At 43.9% G+C, this 19,497-nt stretch overlaps 1 protein-coding gene across 1 annotated transcript in view; it reads left to right on the forward strand.

Annotated features, from left to right (window-relative positions):
- Positions 1-19,497, forward strand: part of TLR7 (toll like receptor 7) — a 101,280-nt gene that overhangs the window by 17,903 nt on the left and 63,880 nt on the right. The window contains exons 2-4 of the mRNA XM_027096578.1: positions 7,722-13,398; positions 14,408-14,515; positions 15,956-16,179. Of these exons, the coding sequence (XP_026952379.1) occupies positions 7,722-10,871 (3,150 nt within the window). The 3' untranslated portion in view covers positions 10,872-13,398; positions 14,408-14,515; positions 15,956-16,179. The remainder of the gene's footprint in view (positions 1-7,721; positions 13,399-14,407; positions 14,516-15,955; positions 16,180-19,497) is intronic.

The following is a 19,497-nucleotide window of genomic DNA, read 5'->3' on the forward strand; positions in this document are numbered from 1 at the left end:
GCGTTATGCTGAACGAACGCTTACATTTGAAAATAGCATTAGTTGAAGCGAAGGTCCTAGCTTCAGTCTGAAGCAGGTAGTTGCCCATGGTTTGAAAGGAGAAATTTCCATGGGAATAAAGGAATATTTCACATTTTAAAATCATCTTCTCAAGAATATCTTTTCGTTCTTAAGCCTCAAAGGTATTATTTCTCTGTAAATAACAAATTTAGAAAGGCTTTGTTCATTGACTCAGGTTTCTTCCTCACCTGCTTGATCAGGGTCCATCTGTGAGTTCCAGGCAGCCTGCGCAGAGAGCCGAGAGAAGGCTTGCCTTGCATACAGCGTTCCAAGGGCCATTTGGGCTGGGACTCAATGACTGAGTATAAGACAGGGACAGTCCCATCCTGGCTGTGCCTGTTCCCAGGAGAGACAAATGAGCTCTGTGCTCTCACTAGGGTTTCGGGCTCAAGGGGCCAGAACTTCTGAGACAGCAGATTGCCTAGAGCTCTTCTGTGGGTCTGCTTCCCACAGCCTCCCTCTGACTGCATCCCCTTTGTCCTCTGTGGCTCTTTTCCCATTTCAGCCCTTCTTTTAGAGGCCCCCAACCCTCCTGGTCTCTCCTCGTCCCCTTGTCAAAAACCTGATCTTTGGAAAGACTTTGCTATTTATGATCATTGAGCCTTCCATGGGATTTGAAGAATGTTCAAAGCCTTGATTTACTCAGCAGATACTTATCTTGTGCTCAGGAGGTGGCAGGCATCATCATCACAAGTAAAGACAAGTCCGTGAACCTCAGAGTGTTTAGCACCTAGAGGGGGCGATGGGTGAGTTGATACCAAGACCCCTGGAAAGGTAAGCTAGCAGGATGGCTGAGGACCAGCTCTGTATCTGAGTCGCCTGGATCTTAGAGCTAATTCCATGTGCAAGTGGAAGGTTTTGTCTAGACCAGGGGCCTGAAAACTATGAGCTCTGGACCAAATCTGTCCCACCACCTGATTTTGTGAGGTAAGAATGGTTCTGACCACCTTAATTCGTTATGTTCTAAATAGTTATTTAAGTAGCCACATAACAGCCTCAATTTGGTCTACAATATTGGCTGTCTGGCCCTTTACAGAAGAAGTTTGCCAAGCCCTGGCCCTGACCAGCACTGTCTAATAGAACTTTCTACAATGATGGAAAATGTTCCCGTATCTGTATGCTCAAATACGGTAGCCATGAGCCTGATGTGACTTTGAGCCCTTGAAATATGGTTAGTGTGACTGAGGAACTGAATTTCAAAATTGCACTTAATTTTAATTCATTTAAATGTAAACAACCGCATGTGACTGGTGGCTATCACATTGGCCAGAGCAGCTTTAGCCCATTTAAGTCTAAAGATTCTGTATTCTCTCAGCGTTCTTCTCTCTGAATTTAATCAACTTCCCAGAGGCTGTCTGAGTCAAGAGGAAGGCAACACTCTTAATCAGATTTTTTGGGCCCTGGACTGGCGTTCACTGTCTGCTAGAAAATGCTTAATGGAAAGTGCTCGAAAAATGCATGAGAGCATACACTTACTTCCTCTTCAAGCTGTATCTGTGACATCTGCTGTTGTTTGGGGTAAGGCAGTTGGCTTTTTCAACCCCACAAGGCCCCAAATTAAGGAAGTCTTAATCATCTTTAGAGTTTAGGCTGCAGGCAGAGAAAACCTCACTTAGCAAAGCTATATTTCCTTCTATCCCTGCTTGCAGAACTGGAGCTAAAGTTAGCCTCCCATTCCTGCTAGGCTAACTTCAGCCCTATAGGTCATTTCTCTCATAAGATTGCCTAGAACAAGAAGAAGTCATCAACACATGCCATCATTATGAATATTGTCAAACCATTTCCCCTAAGAGTAAAGTTGCAGTTGGCATTCTGGGCATGTCATGTACAGCGTGGTGACTATAGTTAATAATATTATACTGCATATTTAAAAGTTGCTAAGACAGTAGATCTTAAGAGTTCTCATCACAAGAAAAAAATTGTAACTATGTGCAGTGATGCACGGCAACTAACTGTGGTGATCATTTCACGATATATACATGTATTAAATCATTATGTTGTACACCTAAAACTAATACAATGCTATATGTCAATTATATTTCAATAAGACCGGGAAAACAAAAGTCACAGTTGGCAGGTATTCTGCCTTCCAAGGTAGCATAGGTGACAGTAGTATCAAGTGTTTTTGTGACAGCGTAACATGGGTCACTAGTTTTTTAGTTTCCAATACCTGAGTCTTTCTTTCTTTCTTTTTAAATTAATTTTATTGAAGTATAGTTGATTTACAATGTTGTCTTAATTTCCGCTGTACAGCACAGTGACTCAGTTATACATTAATGTGTATGTTCTTTATCATATTCTTTTCCATTATGGTGTATTACAGGATACTGAATACAGTTCCCCATGTTCAACAGTAGGACCTTGTTGTTTATCCATCCTATATATATTAGTCTGCATCTGCTAATCCCAAACTCCCAGTCCATCTCTCCCCTACCCCCCTTGCCAACCACAAGTCTGTTCTCTGTATCTGTGAGTCTGTTTCTGTTTCATAGATATGTACATTTGTGTCATTCTAAATTCTACGCCACTAAAATTAGGTTTGCAGTCATGCAATAGAAATTCCAATTAACACTGGCTGAGCATAACAAGCTTGTGATTTCTCATAAACTCCTAGAAGTCAGCAGTTCAGAGCTTTTGTTTCCACTCTGCTCTATGAGGTCATGCAAGGATCTACATACTCTGGATCATCTACCTTGTTGCTTCACCAACCCTAGCACATTTTCCTCATTTGCTTCATTCCAAGATGGTGGCTACAATATCCATATTACAAGAAGCCGGATGGAAGTAGACAGGAGGAAGGGGAAGAGTCTCACTGGTTAAGGACATGTCCCAGAAATTACACATCTCACTTCCTCTCCCATCACATTGGCTTTAACATAGTCATATGGTCATAGCTGCAAGGGAGTCTGAGAAATATAATCTTTTTTCAGAGTGGCATATGCCCAACTCTAAATGGAGATTCTATCACTATGAGATGAAAGAAAGGGGAAAAATATATAGATATAGAACAATCTCTGGAGCCTCTGAGAATAATAAAAGGAATTGGGAGTATCAGGAAATACTCCTGGAATAAGAACAACATACAGTTAATCTACACATATGCAAGTGGCAGCATCTCATCTGGAAAGAACTAATGGTGTTCCACATTCTATTTTATTTTATTTTTCATTTATTTTTTAATTTTTGGCTGCATTGGGTCTTTGTTGCTCCGTGTGAGCTTTCTCTAGTTGCAGTGAGCAGGGGCTACTCTTCGTTGTGGTGCACGGGCTTCTCATCGCGGTGGCTTCTCTTGTTGCGGAGCACGGGCTCTAGGCAAGTGGGCTCCGTAGTTGTGGCTTGCGGGCTCTAGAGCGCAGGCTCAGTAGCTGTGGTGTCTGGCTTAGTTGCTCCATGGCATGTGGGAGCTTCCCGGACCAGGGCTTGAACCCGTGTCCCCTGCACTGGCAGGTGGATTCTTAACCACTGTGCCACCAGGGAAGTCCCCCACATTCTATTTTAAATCTGTATATTTTTTCCCTCCTCCACTAGGCTTTGAGCTCTTTAAGGACAGAGATTCTATATCTGCTGCTCCTAGTAGGTATCCAATCAATATTCGTCAAATGAAAGAATGAATGAGTCAGTAGAATTCTGATTTTTTTTAAATAAATTCTTTCTCACCAGATACTTGGTACAGTTTCAAGCTAAAGAACTGTTGGGGAATTTCCTAGTCCAAGCCCATTGTCTTGATCTAGGAAGGTTGTCTGGGTCCTTGGTATCCCATATTGTTATTTCTGTGTCCATCATCCTCTTGTAGGGGATCTCCTCCTGAGCACAGTGCCCACCTCTGAAGGGTACACAGAGAATGAACTATGAAGGCAGGGCAGGACCCAGTTCGTCTAACCTCCATCTGGAGTTCTTTTCACAAGCTCAACATGTAATCAGTGAAGTAGGAGATGAGAGGAGAAGGCAACTGCTTCTGTCTGGGTTGATCCCAGAAAGCTTCTTGAAGAAGATAGGTTTGAACTGGGCATTATAAAAGCAGAGCTTCCTAAACCTTTCCCCCCAAGGAACCCCAGGGCAAATAGAAGAGGGAGAATGTGACCCCTGAGGAGGCTGGGGGTGTAGTCTGAAGGAACCTACTCCAAGGAGAAATTTCTTTTAACTATTTTGCTGTTTCACTATTCATTCATGTATGCATTCATTCTTTCATTCATGTATTTAGCAAACATAATGCAGCATTAAGTGCCAGACATTGTCTTTTATGAAGACACACAAGACCCTGCTCCCTTGAAGCTTACGTTTTCATGCAGAATAGATGTAAAACAAGTAAGCACGTAAACCAGAAGCACATAAACGATCAACAAGATAATTTCTGATGGTGCTTAAGGCTATGAAAGAAATAAAGCAGAGTAGTCTAGTGCAGAGTACATATACCTCTCTGTGCCTCAGTTGACTCATCTGTAAAATGGAAATGATAATAGAGGTCTACAGTTCCAAAATCCCCTAACTGAAAGCTTTGTCCTAATTCAGTTGATGGCAAACACGACTTGATCTGAACTCATTTGGAAGTGCATCTTGACCTGAACCGAATTATGTAGTAGTAGTAGTTGTTGTTGTTCTTCCTTTTTTAAAATGCCACTTAGAGTAGACAGTCCTGTGCTTCACTGCACAAATTTTTGTGTGTTTGATTATGAGATGCTGCCCCAGACTCCAGTTGGAGTATTACATAATACGAGGTACATGCACCATATTACCTTCTACAATCCGAAAAATTCTGAGTTCCAAAACACATCTAGGTCCAAAGGCTGTGGATAAGGGGTCGAAGACCTCATGCAGTTATTATGAGGATTAAATGAGTTCATATATGTAAAGCACTGAAACCGTTGCCCAGCATATGGTAAATGCTACCTAAGTTACCTACTGTTCCTGCCTTTATCACTATTCTTACATGGGAGGGTATTTAGAAAAGTTGCCTAGAGACGGCCTCTCTGAGGATGTGTCATTTAAGCAGACAGCCAAGGGATGAGAATGACCTGGCTGTGGGAAGAGGAGGAGAAAGATAACTTCGGGAAGACGGAACAGCAAGTGCCAAGACTGGCTCAAGTGCAGAACAGAAAACAGGCCGGATGTCTGGTGTGTGGTCCAAGAAGGGGAAAGGTGGTTCAAGGTCAGAGTGATAGGCTGGAGTCAGAACATGCACGATATAAACAATGGTGAAGACTTTGGACTTCATTCAAAATGTAATAAGAAATCGTTGTAGTTGATCTGATTCGTGTTTATAAAGACTGCTCTGATGCTCTTGATGGATGAATTGTGGAGGAGGAAGGGGGCAAGGGAGAGCAGGTCGGAGGCCAGTGTGTAGTACAGGGTGAGACCTCATGGCAAAGTGGAGTAGGGTTGGGGTAGCAGACAAGGAGAAAAGTGGACAGGTGCGAGAAAAAGTTCAGAAATAAGGGAGAAAAAGACTTTCTGATTAATTTTGCATTCGTTGTAATTTATAATATGTCCATGTATAGAGGCTGCGAATGTCACAGTCATGGTCTCCAGTGTGTTAAGGTCAGTGGTTTGCTGGACCCAGCTCCTGGGAATGGGATCGGAAGAGGGCACCTGGTTCATGATTTGTCTTTGTCATTTATCCATTTGGTCCCTGCCTGGACCTCCCTGGTCCTTAATATCACTCTTAGCAGCATTACTTATTGCCTTTTGATAGTGGGATTCATGAACCCATCATGTCTTCCGACAGAAGCATAGCTGAGGATGGGTTCAGGGTCTGGGATCCTGTTATCAGGGACCATACAAATAGCTCACTGTACTTATCCCCTTTCCCTCTTCTAAAGCCCTTCCCCCGCATCTTGACTTAATCCCTCTTCCCTGAGTGGTGGATGCTTTTCCTGAATCTTTGAGTAAGATTGATGCCCAAGGAAGATACACTATTTAGCTAAGGGCTTCCCATACTCCCGGCCTTTGCCACATCTTCCCAGGGATCTGACTGCTCCAGATTGAGAAGTACAGCCTTAAAAGATAACCAGAATTCTGGTGGGTGGCAATGGTAGGGAAGAGGACTCCAGGTGGAGGGGCTTGCAGGTCAGGGAACTGCAAGCTGGTCTTGGGCTCAGTGATTAGAGAAGCTGGTAGGGGAGGTGTATGAGGTCAACCTAGACAAGGAGATGGAGCCAAATTATGGAAGGCTTTGGACACCGTGATCAAAAGTTAGGGCTCGGGCTTCCCTTGTGGCACAGTGGTTGAGAGTCCGCCTGCCGATGCAGGGGACACGGGTTCGTGCCCTGGTCCGGGAAGATCCCACATGCCGCGGAGCGGCTGGGCCCGTGAGCCATGGCCGCTGAGCCTGCGCGTCCCGAGCCTGTGCTCCGCAACAGGAGGGGCCACAACAGTGAGAGGCCCGCATACCGGAAAAAAAAAGAAAGCTGAGGGGAAATTTTGCTTATTTACCTTCCATTGGAGGAATTAAGGGAAGTAGACACTTGGTTTATTAGATATCAGTATGACTGGTTGATTCAGTCAATTGGGAGGACAGAAGCATTAATGGAGCTGGAAGTCTGCTGTAGAGACACAGGCTGGATCATTCCATGGATAAACACCGGTTAAATGAAAACCAGTGTTCTGGAGGAAAATACTGCTACAAGTCCTGAAACTGGAGAGCAAGCCTGTGGTTAAACCACCCTCTACGCAGGGCAAGCTCGAGTTAATATGATGGTTAGTAAAGCTCTTCAAGTGTGTCCCATGTTCCCTTTTAAGGTCTTTCTTCCCAGGGTGCAAGTGTCTCTCATGCTAAACCTGGATGCCCAAGAATCGCCATTAAGAGTAGGTTCCCACATGTCTCAGTTGGCCTGAGGGAGTCTTAGTTTATGCCTGTAGTCTTGGCATAAATTATTAACAGCCCCTCCCTTTTCCTTCCCATGAGTATCCTGTTTGATCAATTGGGGGTCACCCAGGCAGTGCCCTGACTCTCTACCCTCCCCTTTCCAAATTTGTGTAATATAAACCCAATGTGTAGGGAAAACGTTCATCCCCAAATCATCTCGGAGATGATTTCCAAAAACAGCCCAAGAGGAAAGCCCGGCTTATAGATAGTAGTGCCAAAATGGCGGGAGTTGTGCGACCTTGGACAAATCAGTTAATATCGCTGAGCTGTGTCTTAATCTGTAAAATGGGGGTAATGGATCACCTTTGTTTCCCTCCTTAGAATATTAAGAGGCTCGAGTATTGTGAAGGACTCTTCTAATGTGTACCAGAGCAGGCTTAACAAACAAACATTAACTGCACTAAAGTTTTTCTTTCCAGATGTAGCTGCATTTTAACATTCCTTCACCCCCGCACACCCCTCTCAAATTTCAGACTTCGGCAGCTAACTGATGGCTCTTCCCATTGCAGCATTCTAAATAACAGTGACTAGGAAAACACTGCTTCTCCCAACTTAAAAGCTATAATACTGAAAAGCTAAGATGCTAAAAGCTAAATATGTAACTAAGTTTTTTATGAACCTCAGTAATTGACAACTACAGTCATGGGGTGGAGGTCGGGGTGCTGTTTAGACCGGTGAGAACCATCAACCCGGACTGTTTAGTTTCAAATGTAGCAAAAGAGAGGCAGCAAACGGCAATTTTAAATTCTGATTCTTGGTGTATTTTAGAAGGGCCATTTATTCTTTCTTATACTTTCAGGTGTTTCTAATGTGGACCTCGAAGAGACAATTTCTCATCCTTTTTAACATGATCCTAATTTCCGAACTCCTTGGGGCTAGATGGTTTCCTAAAACTCTGCCCTGTGATGTCACTCTGGATGCTCCAAACGCCCATGTGATCGTGGACTGCACAGACAAGCATTTGACAGAAATTCCTGGAGATATTCCCACCAATGCCACCAACCTCACCCTCACCATTAACCATATAGCGGGTATCTCTCCAGCGTCCTTCTACCGGCTGGACCACCTGGTAGAGATCGATTTCAGATGCAACTGTGTACCTGTTCGACCGGGGCCAAAAGACAATGTGTGTACCAGAAGGCTGCAGATTGAACCCAGCAGCTTTAGTAAACTCACTTATTTAAAATCTCTTTACCTGGATGGAAACCAGCTTCTAGAAATACCTCAGGATCTTCCTCCCAGCTTACAGCTGCTGAGCCTTGAGGCCAACAACATCTTTTCGATCATGAAAGAGAACCTAACAGAACTGGCCAACCTCGAAATACTCTACCTGGGCCAAAACTGTTACTATCGCAATCCTTGTAATGTTTCGTTTTCCATTGAAAAAGATGCTTTTCTAAATATGACAAATTTAAAATTGCTCTCCCTAAAAGATAACAATATCTCAGCTGTCCCCACTATTTTGCCACCTACTTTAACTGAACTCTATCTTTATAACAACATCATTGCGAAGATCCAAGAAGATGATTTTAATAACCTCAATCGACTGCAAGTTCTTGACCTAAGTGGAAATTGCCCTCGTTGTTATAATGCTCCGTTTCCTTGTACACCCTGTGAAAATAATTCTCCCCTACATATCGACCTAAATGCTTTTGATGCATTGACAGAATTACAAATTTTACGTCTACACAGTAACTCTCTTCAGCATGTGCCCCAAAGATGGTTTAAAAACGTTAACAAACTTAAGGAACTAGATCTTTCCCAAAACTTCTTGGCCAAAGAAATTGGGGATGCCAAATTTTTGCATCTTCTCCACAACCTTGTCCAATTGGATCTGTCTTTCAATTATGAACTTCAGGTCTATCGTGCATTTATGAATCTGTCAGATGCATTTTCTTCACTGAAAAACTTGAAAGTTTTGCGGATCAAAGGCTATGTCTTTAAAGAGCTGAGAAGTTCATACCTCTCCCCATTACATAATCTTTCCAATCTTGAAGTTCTTGATCTTGGCACTAACTTTATAAAAATCGCTGACCTCAGCATATTTAACCAATTTAAAACATTGAAATTCATAGATCTCTCAGTGAATAAAATATCACCTTCAGGAGATTCAAGTGAAGATGGCTTCTGCTCTAACATGAGAACTTCTGTAGAAGGTCATGGGCCCCACGTCCTTGAAGCATTACATTATTTCAGGTATGATGAATTTGCAAGGAGTTGCAGGTCCAAAAGCAAAGAGCCTCCTTCCCTCTTGTCTCTTAATGAAGATTGTTACAAGTATGGGCCGACCTTGGACCTAAGTGGAAATAATATATTTTTTATCAAGTCTTCTGAGTTTCAGCATCTTTCTTTCCTCAAATGCCTAAACTTATCGGGAAATAGCATTAGCCAGACGCTTAATGGTAGTGAATTTCAGCCTTTAGTGGAGTTGAAATATTTGGACTTCTCTAACAATCGGCTTGATTTACTCTACTCAACGGCATTTGAGGAGCTACGCAACCTGGAAGTCCTAGATATAAGTAGTAACAGCCATTATTTTCAATCAGAAGGAATAACTCACATGCTAAATTTCACCAGGAACCTAAAGGTTCTGAAGAAACTGATGATGAACAACAATGACATCGCTACCTCCACCAGCAGGACCATGGAGAGCGAATCTCTTAAAATTCTGGAATTCAGAGGCAATCATTTGGATATTTTATGGAGAGATGGTGATAATAGATACTTAAAACTCTTTAAGAATCTGCTGAGCTTAGAGGAATTAGACATCTCTGAAAATTCCCTGCGTTTCTTACCTAGTGGAGTTTTTGATGGTATGCCTCCAAATCTGAAGACTCTCTCCTTGGCCAAAAATGGGCTCACGTCTTTCAACTGGGGAAGACTCCAGTACCTGAGCAATCTAGAAACGTTGGACCTCAGCTACAACCAACTGAAGACTGTCCCTGAGAGATTATCCAACTGTTCCCACAGCCTCAAGAAGCTCATACTTAAGAACAATCAAATCAGGCACCTGACAAAGTATTTTCTACAAGATGCTTTCCAGTTACGGCATCTGGACCTGAGCTCAAATAAAATCCAGGTTATCCAAAAGACTAGTTTTCCAGAAAACGTCCTCAACAACCTGAACATTCTGTTTTTGCATCACAATCGGTTTCTGTGCAACTGTGATGCTGTGTGGTTTGTCTGGTGGGTTAACCATACAGAGGTGACGATTCCTTACTTGGCCACAGATGTGACTTGTATGGGACCAGGAGCACACAAGGGCCAGAGTGTAGTGTCTCTGGATCTATATACCTGTGAGTTAGATCTGACTAACTTCGTCCTGTTCTCACTTTCCATATCGGCAGCTCTCTTTCTGATGATGATCACAACAGCAAACCATCTCTATTTCTGGGATGTGTGGTATAGTTACCATTTCTGTAAGGCCAAAATAAAGGGCTATCGACGTCTGATATCACCAAATTCTTGCTACGATGCTTTTATTGTGTATGACACTAAAGACCCAGCAGTGACAGAGTGGGTTTTGGATGAGCTGGTGGCCAAATTGGAAGACCCAAGAGAGAAATGTTTTAATTTATGTCTCGAGGAAAGGGACTGGTTACCAGGGCAGCCTGTTCTGGAAAATCTTTCCCAGAGCATACAGCTTAGCAAAAAGACAGTGTTTGTCATGACAGACAAGTATGCAAAGACTGAGAATTTTAAGATAGCATTTTACTTGTCCCATCAGAGGCTCATGGATGAAAAAGTGGACGTAATTATCTTGATATTCCTTGAGAAGCCCCTTCAGAAGTCCAAGTTTCTCCAGCTCCGGAAGAGGCTCTGTGGGAGTTCTGTCCTTGAGTGGCCAACAAACCCACAGGCTCATCCGTACTTCTGGCAGTGTCTGAAAAACGCCCTGGCCACAGACAATCACGTGACCTACAGTCAGGTGTTCAAAGAGACAGCCTAGCCCTTCTTTGCAAAATGTGACTGCCTAACTTACCAAGGAGAGGCTCGGCTGCCTAGATTGGCTCATCCGTGTCCCACCAAAAGAGTGTTTTAAACTTTTCCAAGCCCTGAGATTGCCCATATTGGAGAGGAGTCACCGATAGATGACAGAGGAACTGGAAAATTGGGATTTATATAAGCGTCAAGTCATCTTTCTTAGCTCTCTCTGTCTCCATTTGCAGTTGAGTCTCTGCCTTCTGCTCCTGTATAAAATACTGTTGGGAGAAGGGTGGCAAGTAGAGGACATGGCACTTTGATTCTCCTGGAATTGTGATTATTACGTAAACACACAGTCACTAAATTGAGAAGAACTGCATTTCTACCCTTAAGAAGTACTGGTATGTGTGGAAATAGGGTAAAAAAAAAATGCTCAGGGTCTACCTATATGACATTAAAATGCACCAGAGTTAATTAGTGGGAATAAACCAAAAACAAAAACAGTTAACTCCTCAACCAATTGCTTGAGTGTAATCTAGCACCCCCTTCTGTGCAGACTGAGTGTTGGCACCCAACAGGTGGTTGCTGCTCAAGTGCTCCTCGCTCGTTTCCCCTGGGCCTGTTATTGGGTTCTGTGGGGAAATAGAAACATCTTTGCCATTGATGGACATAGTCTCCTTACAAATGGGAGAAAAATAAAGTGCTCTGCCTTTATGCAAAATGATGCTCTTCACCTTTGATGATAATTTACCTGCTTAAATATTGCTGTGACTAAATGTTTGTGCCCACCCCCAAATTCATATGTTGAAATCCTAACCCCCAATATGATGGTATTAGGAGGCGGGGTTTTTGAGAGGTGATTAGATCACGAGAGTGGAGCCCTCATGATGGGATTACTGCCTTAGAAGAAGCAGCCAGAGGACTGAGGATACAAAGAGAAGTGGGCAGTCTGCAAGCCACAAGAGGACTCTCACCAGAACCAGATCGTGTTGGCACTCTGATCTCAGACTTCCGTCCTTCAGACCTGTGAGAAATAAATGTTTGTTCTTTAAGCCACCCAGTTTGTGATGTTTTGTTATAGCAACCAAGCTAAGACAAATATTTTCATCTGCATTGAAAAGTACTGTATCCAAAGAAAAATTGCCTCATCCAATTATCTTTCAAACTGCTTTGTTAACTAATACTGTATATTTATAATCATCTGAAAACTTGATCCATCAACATTAGACGATTTTGGTGGTAAACTCTGAAGAAGGACCCCAAGAGCGTGTATTTATTTAGAATTATCAGGCAGGGATGACAACTGCATGGATTCCTTTAAATTTGGGGGTCGGGGGAGGAACAGAGGTTTTTCGACCTTAACACTGAGAAAGCCTCAGTCTTGAGCTTCGGCTTCACTACTCAGAAAAAGAACAGAAAGGACCAAGATGTTCTGAAGACACACCTTCCAAGTGGGTATAAATCTGCATGAGTTCAAAGTTTGAAACGTGACCAATTTGCTTTTATTTCGTGAAAGAAGTTATCTACAGAGGTGTCTGTGCCCTTTGGAAGATAGTGTGTAAGGGTTCACATCTGAGAGTATGAGCTGGGAGATACTGTATTTTCCTCGTATGTGGAAAAGCCAAAGGTTTTACTTTAAGGATGGCTATCCATACACAGTATATAAATTATTTCCAAAGGACACATAATCAATTAATAAGAGTCACAAATTCCCAAATTAATCTCTGGATTGAATAGAGCCAATGATCTGACAACCTCTATAAACTTGATTGTACTTCATAGATGCCTTCTTCGGTGAAAACAAAGATAGCATCATAAAAATTGGCTTTGGCATGATAAACTTTCTTCTATTAAAACACATAAATACAGGGACCTCCCTGGCGATCCAGTGGTTAAGACTCTGTGCTTCCACTGCAGGGGGCACGGGTTCGATCCCTGGTCGGGGAACTAAGATCCCGCATGCCACGAGGTGCAGCCAAAAAACACACACACACACATAAGGTTTAAGCTATTTTGGTGATTCATGAAGCACTTGAAGACAACTTAAATATCTGAAATGGATCAAGAGGAAGGGAAACTGAGAACTATGCAACTCAGAAACCACAACGTATTTCAACATGAGATTGTGTACAGTGGTTTGTTGTAAGAAATGACCAAAAGCACTTCAACAGACGGTTTTCATTTTAATTCCTTTGTAATCTCGACAAGTCACTCTTTGAACCTCCTGACAGTCTTCTGTGGAGTCTTGTTCTATTGGAGCCATTCATAGATGGCACAGATCAAAAGCCACCAACTCAGGCCACCAGGAGCGCATGATGGCTAGTTCTCCTGCCAAGCTCTGAGTGTCCTGCTCTCAGCTGACCCGCTTCTGGTTGGCGCTGCTCTAGAAGGGACTCCTGATTCTCCATAAATCCCACTCTACCATCAAGGGGTTCCCAACCTCTTTCAACCCTGAACCTGGCCAGGGTGTGTCCTTCCTCCTCAGATAGAGGCTGTACCTCAGCAAGACTTGGGCATCTGTTAGGATCCAAGCCAAGGGAAGCATTAGGCAGGTAAGTGTTAAGGCTGAGAATAAGGCAAAGCAAGTGTTTGCAGCCCATAGAACGGAGAGAAGATGAGTCTAACCATAGCCCCGCTGCTGACTCAGGGTCTCTTGGCCCCATCCTCACATCTACTTCCAGCTCTATCTGTCTGAATGGTCTTAGGTCCAGCTGGTCTCTTAAATGTAGTCAGGGAATACAGAGTATATGAGGGGGGCAGTGGTGACTTAACAACCTGGGCGTCTTGTTCCCCAGTCTCCAAGGAAACTGTAATGGGGACAGCAAGGATGCACACTCTTCTTTTTCAGGAACCTGTCCCCCTCCACCCCCATAAAACATGCTTTTTATTTACTTCCTCCTTCTCATCCTAACCAGAGAGAACCAGGTTGCATCTCCTGTGGGGTATTTATGCCCCAGTTTTAAAACGGGGGTGGGGATAAGGTTTGATTTGTCCTGTACCTCTCCTGCACGCCCTCAAGTGGGCAGAGAACACTGGTTATGGGACAGATTTACTGGCCTGGTGTGGAAGCTCATCCCTCCTTAGAGCCTTGGGATACCAGGCCTCAGGAGCAGTTAGTAGTGGGACATGCCACCAGTCACCTCTGCTGGAAGCTCGAGCCCTTGAGCCTAAGAAGCACTGGGAATTCTTTGTATCTTCTGAAGTACAAATATCAGTGTGGGAGGGAAATGACCAAAGAACGTGATTGAGGGCGACTCAAAAGATGTTCTCTGGAGAACACGAGGACTGAAAGTGAATCCCTGTCATTGAGCTAATGTAATGAAGGAGAACACGAGAGGCACCAACCAACCAACCAACCAACCAACCAACCAACCTAGTGAAGGGGAAGGGTTACAAAGAGAGGAGAAAGTCCCAAACTTGTGATGAGATTGTGTGGAAGAAGGCCTGGTGACACGGGCCATCCATGCTGGTGACACTGAGATGACAACAGGGCAGTGTCACACTGTTTGGGGTTTTATATGTTTTTCCATCTCTCTTCTTTTGCCTTCCCCTCCCTCTCAGTTTCCTTTTCGGCTTTAGGCACCCACGGCAAGCCTCGTGTCCTACACAAGAATGAACAGAAAGAGCTGTTGTTGCAGGTGGATTCTTCTGTTCGGAAGCGGTGGTTTGGTGTGTACTTTTGGTTTAAAACTGGTCTCTTTCCCACACATACAGAGTAAATCCCCACCTGCTTCAGTGAGCACGAGCTTCTGTAATTGGCATGGTGAAACCTTCCCTGGGTGACACTGGCCGGACTCTCTGTCACATTCAAACTCATATTCTTTCAGCTTATCCCAACTTTCAAGCATGTGGGTTAAGAAACTGAGTAAGATCTGGTGCTCTGCCTCAAGATGACCCTACTGCTGGGTTGTAATTAATTTCTAACATGTTTGCCATGACATTTCAATGATTGTATTTCTTCATGTATATATCCCTTCTCCCTCTTCGTCATTTATATTAATTGTTTTGGAAGAGCCCAGACAAACTGACTGAGGAGGTTTGAGTCCCAGTGTCTCACAACAAGCACCCTCCAGAGAGAGTCTGTTAGGTTCTGGAGGATAACAGGAAGCCCCCGTGGCCTTGTGGCAGTTTTCACACATCCCTAGAGCCCGCCAGTGGTCAGGGTGAGGCGGGCAGATGCTTCCACACACAGAAAATGGTTCTCAGTGTCCTTCTGGCTGGTGACACCCCTGAAGCAAAGGCCAGACAGAGACAGCCAACTAGGGCACCATCTTTGTCTTGTATGATACACATGACTACTTCACTTCTCACTGGCCAAGGAGATGTAGCGGGTCAGAGATTCCAGAGGCTTTCAGAATAGTGAATTTCCTGAGCTTACGTCTTGAGCCATAGAAGTTTGTAGGAACATCTCCATGAACCCATATCTGAGGCCCATTGTCCAGGGGGACCAAGCTGCTAAGAAGAGCAGGGGTCGGGGGGCTGTTTGGGCAGTTAGAACTAGCCTGTTGTCCTGCAGTCACCCTGGAACAGTGAGTAACACTCCTGCGCCAGGTCCAAGAGGAGGCCCGCCAAGCAGGACCTTGTAAGCAGGTGATATGCATTAAATAAAATGGTTTACAGTGCCCATCTCACTGCCCTAGGTCCTCATTTCCCACCATTTAGTTGCCTTTCGAAGGAAGCTGAATTAGAAGAATGAGTTTTAAAATAATCACCAACTTGGCTCCTACTCTTGAGGACAGGCCCCCAAGGGGATGACAGGGTGAGGAGAGAGCAAGGAGGATCTTAGGATGAAGGGCGGAGGGTGAAGTCACTGGTACCGGGACAGTGTTATCGAGTGGGGGCTGCAGGAGGAAGAGGAGGGAAGGAATCATATTTATTAAAATAGCAGCAAAGCCAAGTTCAAGGCTTCATTTATTCTGTTAAATCTTCACCTCAGCTCTATGAGGCTGGTATTAAGAGCCCCGTGTCAAAGAGGATGGGTTAACTCAGAGATGAAGGTGGGGTCAGACATGTTAAGTCAACTGCCAAGGTCACAGGGGCAGTAGATGGCCCTGCCCCGAACTGACCCAGCTCTGTCCAGCCAGGTCAGCTGTTTCTCCAATTTTACAGGGAATCAGAATCACCGAAGGAGCTTGGAAACCATGTGGTTGCAGGCCTCCACACCAGAGGTCCTGATCTCTGGGACCCAGGACTCTGCATTTCTGAAACTAGCCCAAGTGCTTCTGAAGCAGCTGCTCTGCAGAGCCCCGTTTGGGAAGGGCCACATCTTCCTTTGGGATACCAGGGACTGTTAACTCAGGGATCACTTCAGCAAAGAAAGCCCGAACCCCCAGGTATGCTCAATTTCTCTTTCTCCTTCTGTGTATAACCCTCAGCACTCTTAACCCACTGCTTGGAAATGGAGCTGCACTTCAGCTCAAATTGCTTCCCATTAGGCACTTGTTTTCAAGAGGGATATAATCGAACCGTACAGGATTGGCAGTTCTGTCCAGGGCTGAAATGTGAAGACAGTTTGGGCAAGCACACTGAGCAGATTTGGGTAGAGACAGAGGCAGGTGGACAACTGATGCGCAGTCCCGTAAGTCCTGACCAGTAGAGCTGCTGCTTGTGTTCATGATTTAAAGGATGTCTTGACTGTAATTTTCCTAGTATCTGACTGAATTGGACACTGACTGTGGTTCTACCTATACGGTGCAGAGTGCCACCTAATGGAACCTCATGGGTGTTGCCGGTCTGCTACTGAGACCCTTGGCTAGGTCTCCAAAGTGGGGTGTGGGAAGAAAATATAAGAATAGATATAATCATCTTTTAGAAAGTGTGTCTGTGGCTATTTTATCATATACCCAGTGTATTGATACAGAAATAGGGAGGGCTGTGTGTTCAATGTTGTTTATTGATGAGACGGCAATGTCAAAAATATTGGAGACCACAGACTATCAAATCTTTGTTTTGACCACTTATTTCCACTGCTTTGATTTGGTGTCTCAAGATGGGGCTGGCCGTGCATTGCCCTTTGCACGTGCAGGCATAGATGAAAAACCTGCGTTAACCGGGTGAGCGGCCTTCTTTTCCGTATGACACATTTCCTCTTTTCATACAGCATGACCCCCATGTTAAACCGTGGTTTTTGTAGCAGTGACACCCTCTTAGCATCTCTCTAGTGCCCTCTGTCGCTCTCTCGATTCCAGTCTCACTCACTGAGCACTCTCTCCCTGTCTATTTCTGAATAATCTAACTACTAACTGTTCTCCTCCACCACCCCCTCATCCCCACCCCAGCCCATAAATGGCATCTTTAAAGCCTGCTGTAATTTAATAGTTTGAGGATTCACCGTCTTTTTCATCCTACTGAACTGTGAGTTCATGAAAACTGTCTCTGGGTGGACATGATGCTTGGGGGCTTCATGCCTGCTTCCCACAGGCAACATTAAGCAAGTCACAGATGATGGAATGCTCACTTGCTATTATACATATATAGAACATTCCTCATACAGTGAATATTTCTAATCTTTTTCTTTTAGCATACAGTATCTGGGAATTTTCTTCTACTAGCCATTTCTGCTGTGTATAAAGTTTATGCTCAACATTTCATGTATTATAATCGTATATTAAAATTTTTTTAATTTAAAGGGTGATACTTCGTTCGTTAGCTCTTCCATGCATTACGTATTCTCAATCACTATTTGGTCTCCTCTCATTTTCTTTGAATTTAAGTCCATCAGACTTTCCAGAAATGTCTCAGATACCCAGAGTTCATTTCTGTAGGCTTTTTATTAAATATAATTTTTTCATTTTCCATAATCTTTCTACCATGAGAACGCTGACCACTTCCTGCTTAAAACTTATCGGAGGAAAGTCCCTTTTTCTTGATCCAAGTTCCCATATTTCCCTAGTTCTGCTTTTTCCTATGATCCTGCAAGAAGAAGAAGAAAAGCCAGAAGTACGAAGGAGTGCCATGTTCATTTGCATAGGACCCTGTGACACTTCTTTACCTCCAAGAATCAGAATTGAGTTCTTCCCGTTCTTACCCCTCCCCACCTTCTCCTGATATTCCCACTGACTCTAGGTATAATTGGTTTTCTCCATTGTCACACGTGCGTTTACATTTTTCCTGATATAGCCTGTTTTCATAAAACTTCTTTTAGAAAGCTCTGTTGAGAGAGACCATACCGAGGTTTATATACAAAAGTATAAAGTGCTTTCTTCCGAGAATGTGATGGGCAGGGTTGATCTCTCCCTAAGCGGCGCTGGACACCAAAGTTGCACCAAGTCCAGCCTTGGTGAAGTTCACTTGGAAATTTAGGATTCCATTTAGAAAGGGAACTTTTCAGAGTTGTTGGGGTCTGCGGGAAGCCTGGTTACTTATACCTCTCTCTAGCTGAGCAATACACACCGACGTCAGGTGGGGGTTAAGACCCAGCATTTGCTAAATTTGATGCCAATAGCTTGCGTTTGTCGTCTTATAACTCTCCAACCCCTCTGGCTCCATTGAGTTGCTCCGCCCAGCTACAGATAGAAAAGAAGAAGGAATACAAGCTTTCAACCCAGAGCGAGGGCGCCCTGCCTCAGGGCGGTAGAAACAAGGAGGGGGTGTGCTCTGCTCTGCTCGGGCTGCCCCTAGAGAACAAGAGCCAGGAGGAGACTGGAACAAACAGGCGCAGTGACCATTTCCCCACTGTCGCCAATCCGACAAGTCGTTCTGTCTCCCGTGAGAAGCGTAGGAAGGGGTAAAAGGAAAGAAGTTCTAGTCACCATCCTTCCCCATTTCAGGAGTTGATGTCACAATGTAAAGAGAAGAGAAAACTCCTTCCAAAGTGCCATTCTGAATCAATGATAAATGAGTAAAATCTCAATTAAATGAACTATACTAATAAGTTAGTCTGTAAAACGTCAGGCCATGCTTGGATTCATGAAATGAAGAAGACTCTTCTTTTAAAAGCCTAAGACCAAAACTTACAGGTTTCTCATCCTTACAGGAGGTAGAGAGTCCTTACCTTCAGGGGCGCTAGAGGTATCATTTCTAAGACTCTATATTATTGATTGGGTTCCATAATTTCAGCATTTATGAGATAGTGTAGGATGTAGTTACTTAGAATTTGTATTCTGCATTATATTGATGTAGTATTTAGAAGCTGTCAGTTGTACTCATTCATTCATTCATTTTATTCAGGCAGTCAATAAATACTATTGTGTGCACACCATGGACCAGGCATGGTGCTAGGGGCTGAGGAGACCCTGGTGAGCAAAAATAGAAATATTCCCTGTTTCCCCAGAGCTTATTCAGAAACTCATCAATCAGATAGTCGTGTTGAGGGGGATTCAAGTGCTTTGAAGGAAAGGAGGAATGTTCTAGAAGATTATGTAATTCTCATGTTACACATCAGAGAACTGAGTCCGTTGGGGAACAGAAGGGGCAGGCTGTCTAAGGAAAGCCACCGAGCTGAGATGTAAAAAATGAGTTAACTGGACAAGACAGCATTGGAAGAGGACCGTATTTGGAGGTAGGACATCACAAGTGTGGCTTAGTAATATTGATTTGGGGAGCTTTCCAATACCCAAACTGGAGATGCTGAGTCAGTAGTTGGCCACAGTCTATGGAGCTAAGAAAGAGAGCTGAGCTAGAGATGCGTAGTTCAAGTCTCCTGCAGCAAT

Source organism: Aethalodelphis obliquidens, unplaced genomic scaffold (genome assembly GCF_003676395.1).
Source record: "Aethalodelphis obliquidens isolate GAN/ISIS:26980383/991018 unplaced genomic scaffold, ASM367639v1 scaffold104, whole genome shotgun sequence".
Classification (NCBI taxonomy): domain Eukaryota; kingdom Metazoa; phylum Chordata; class Mammalia; order Artiodactyla; family Delphinidae; genus Aethalodelphis; species Aethalodelphis obliquidens.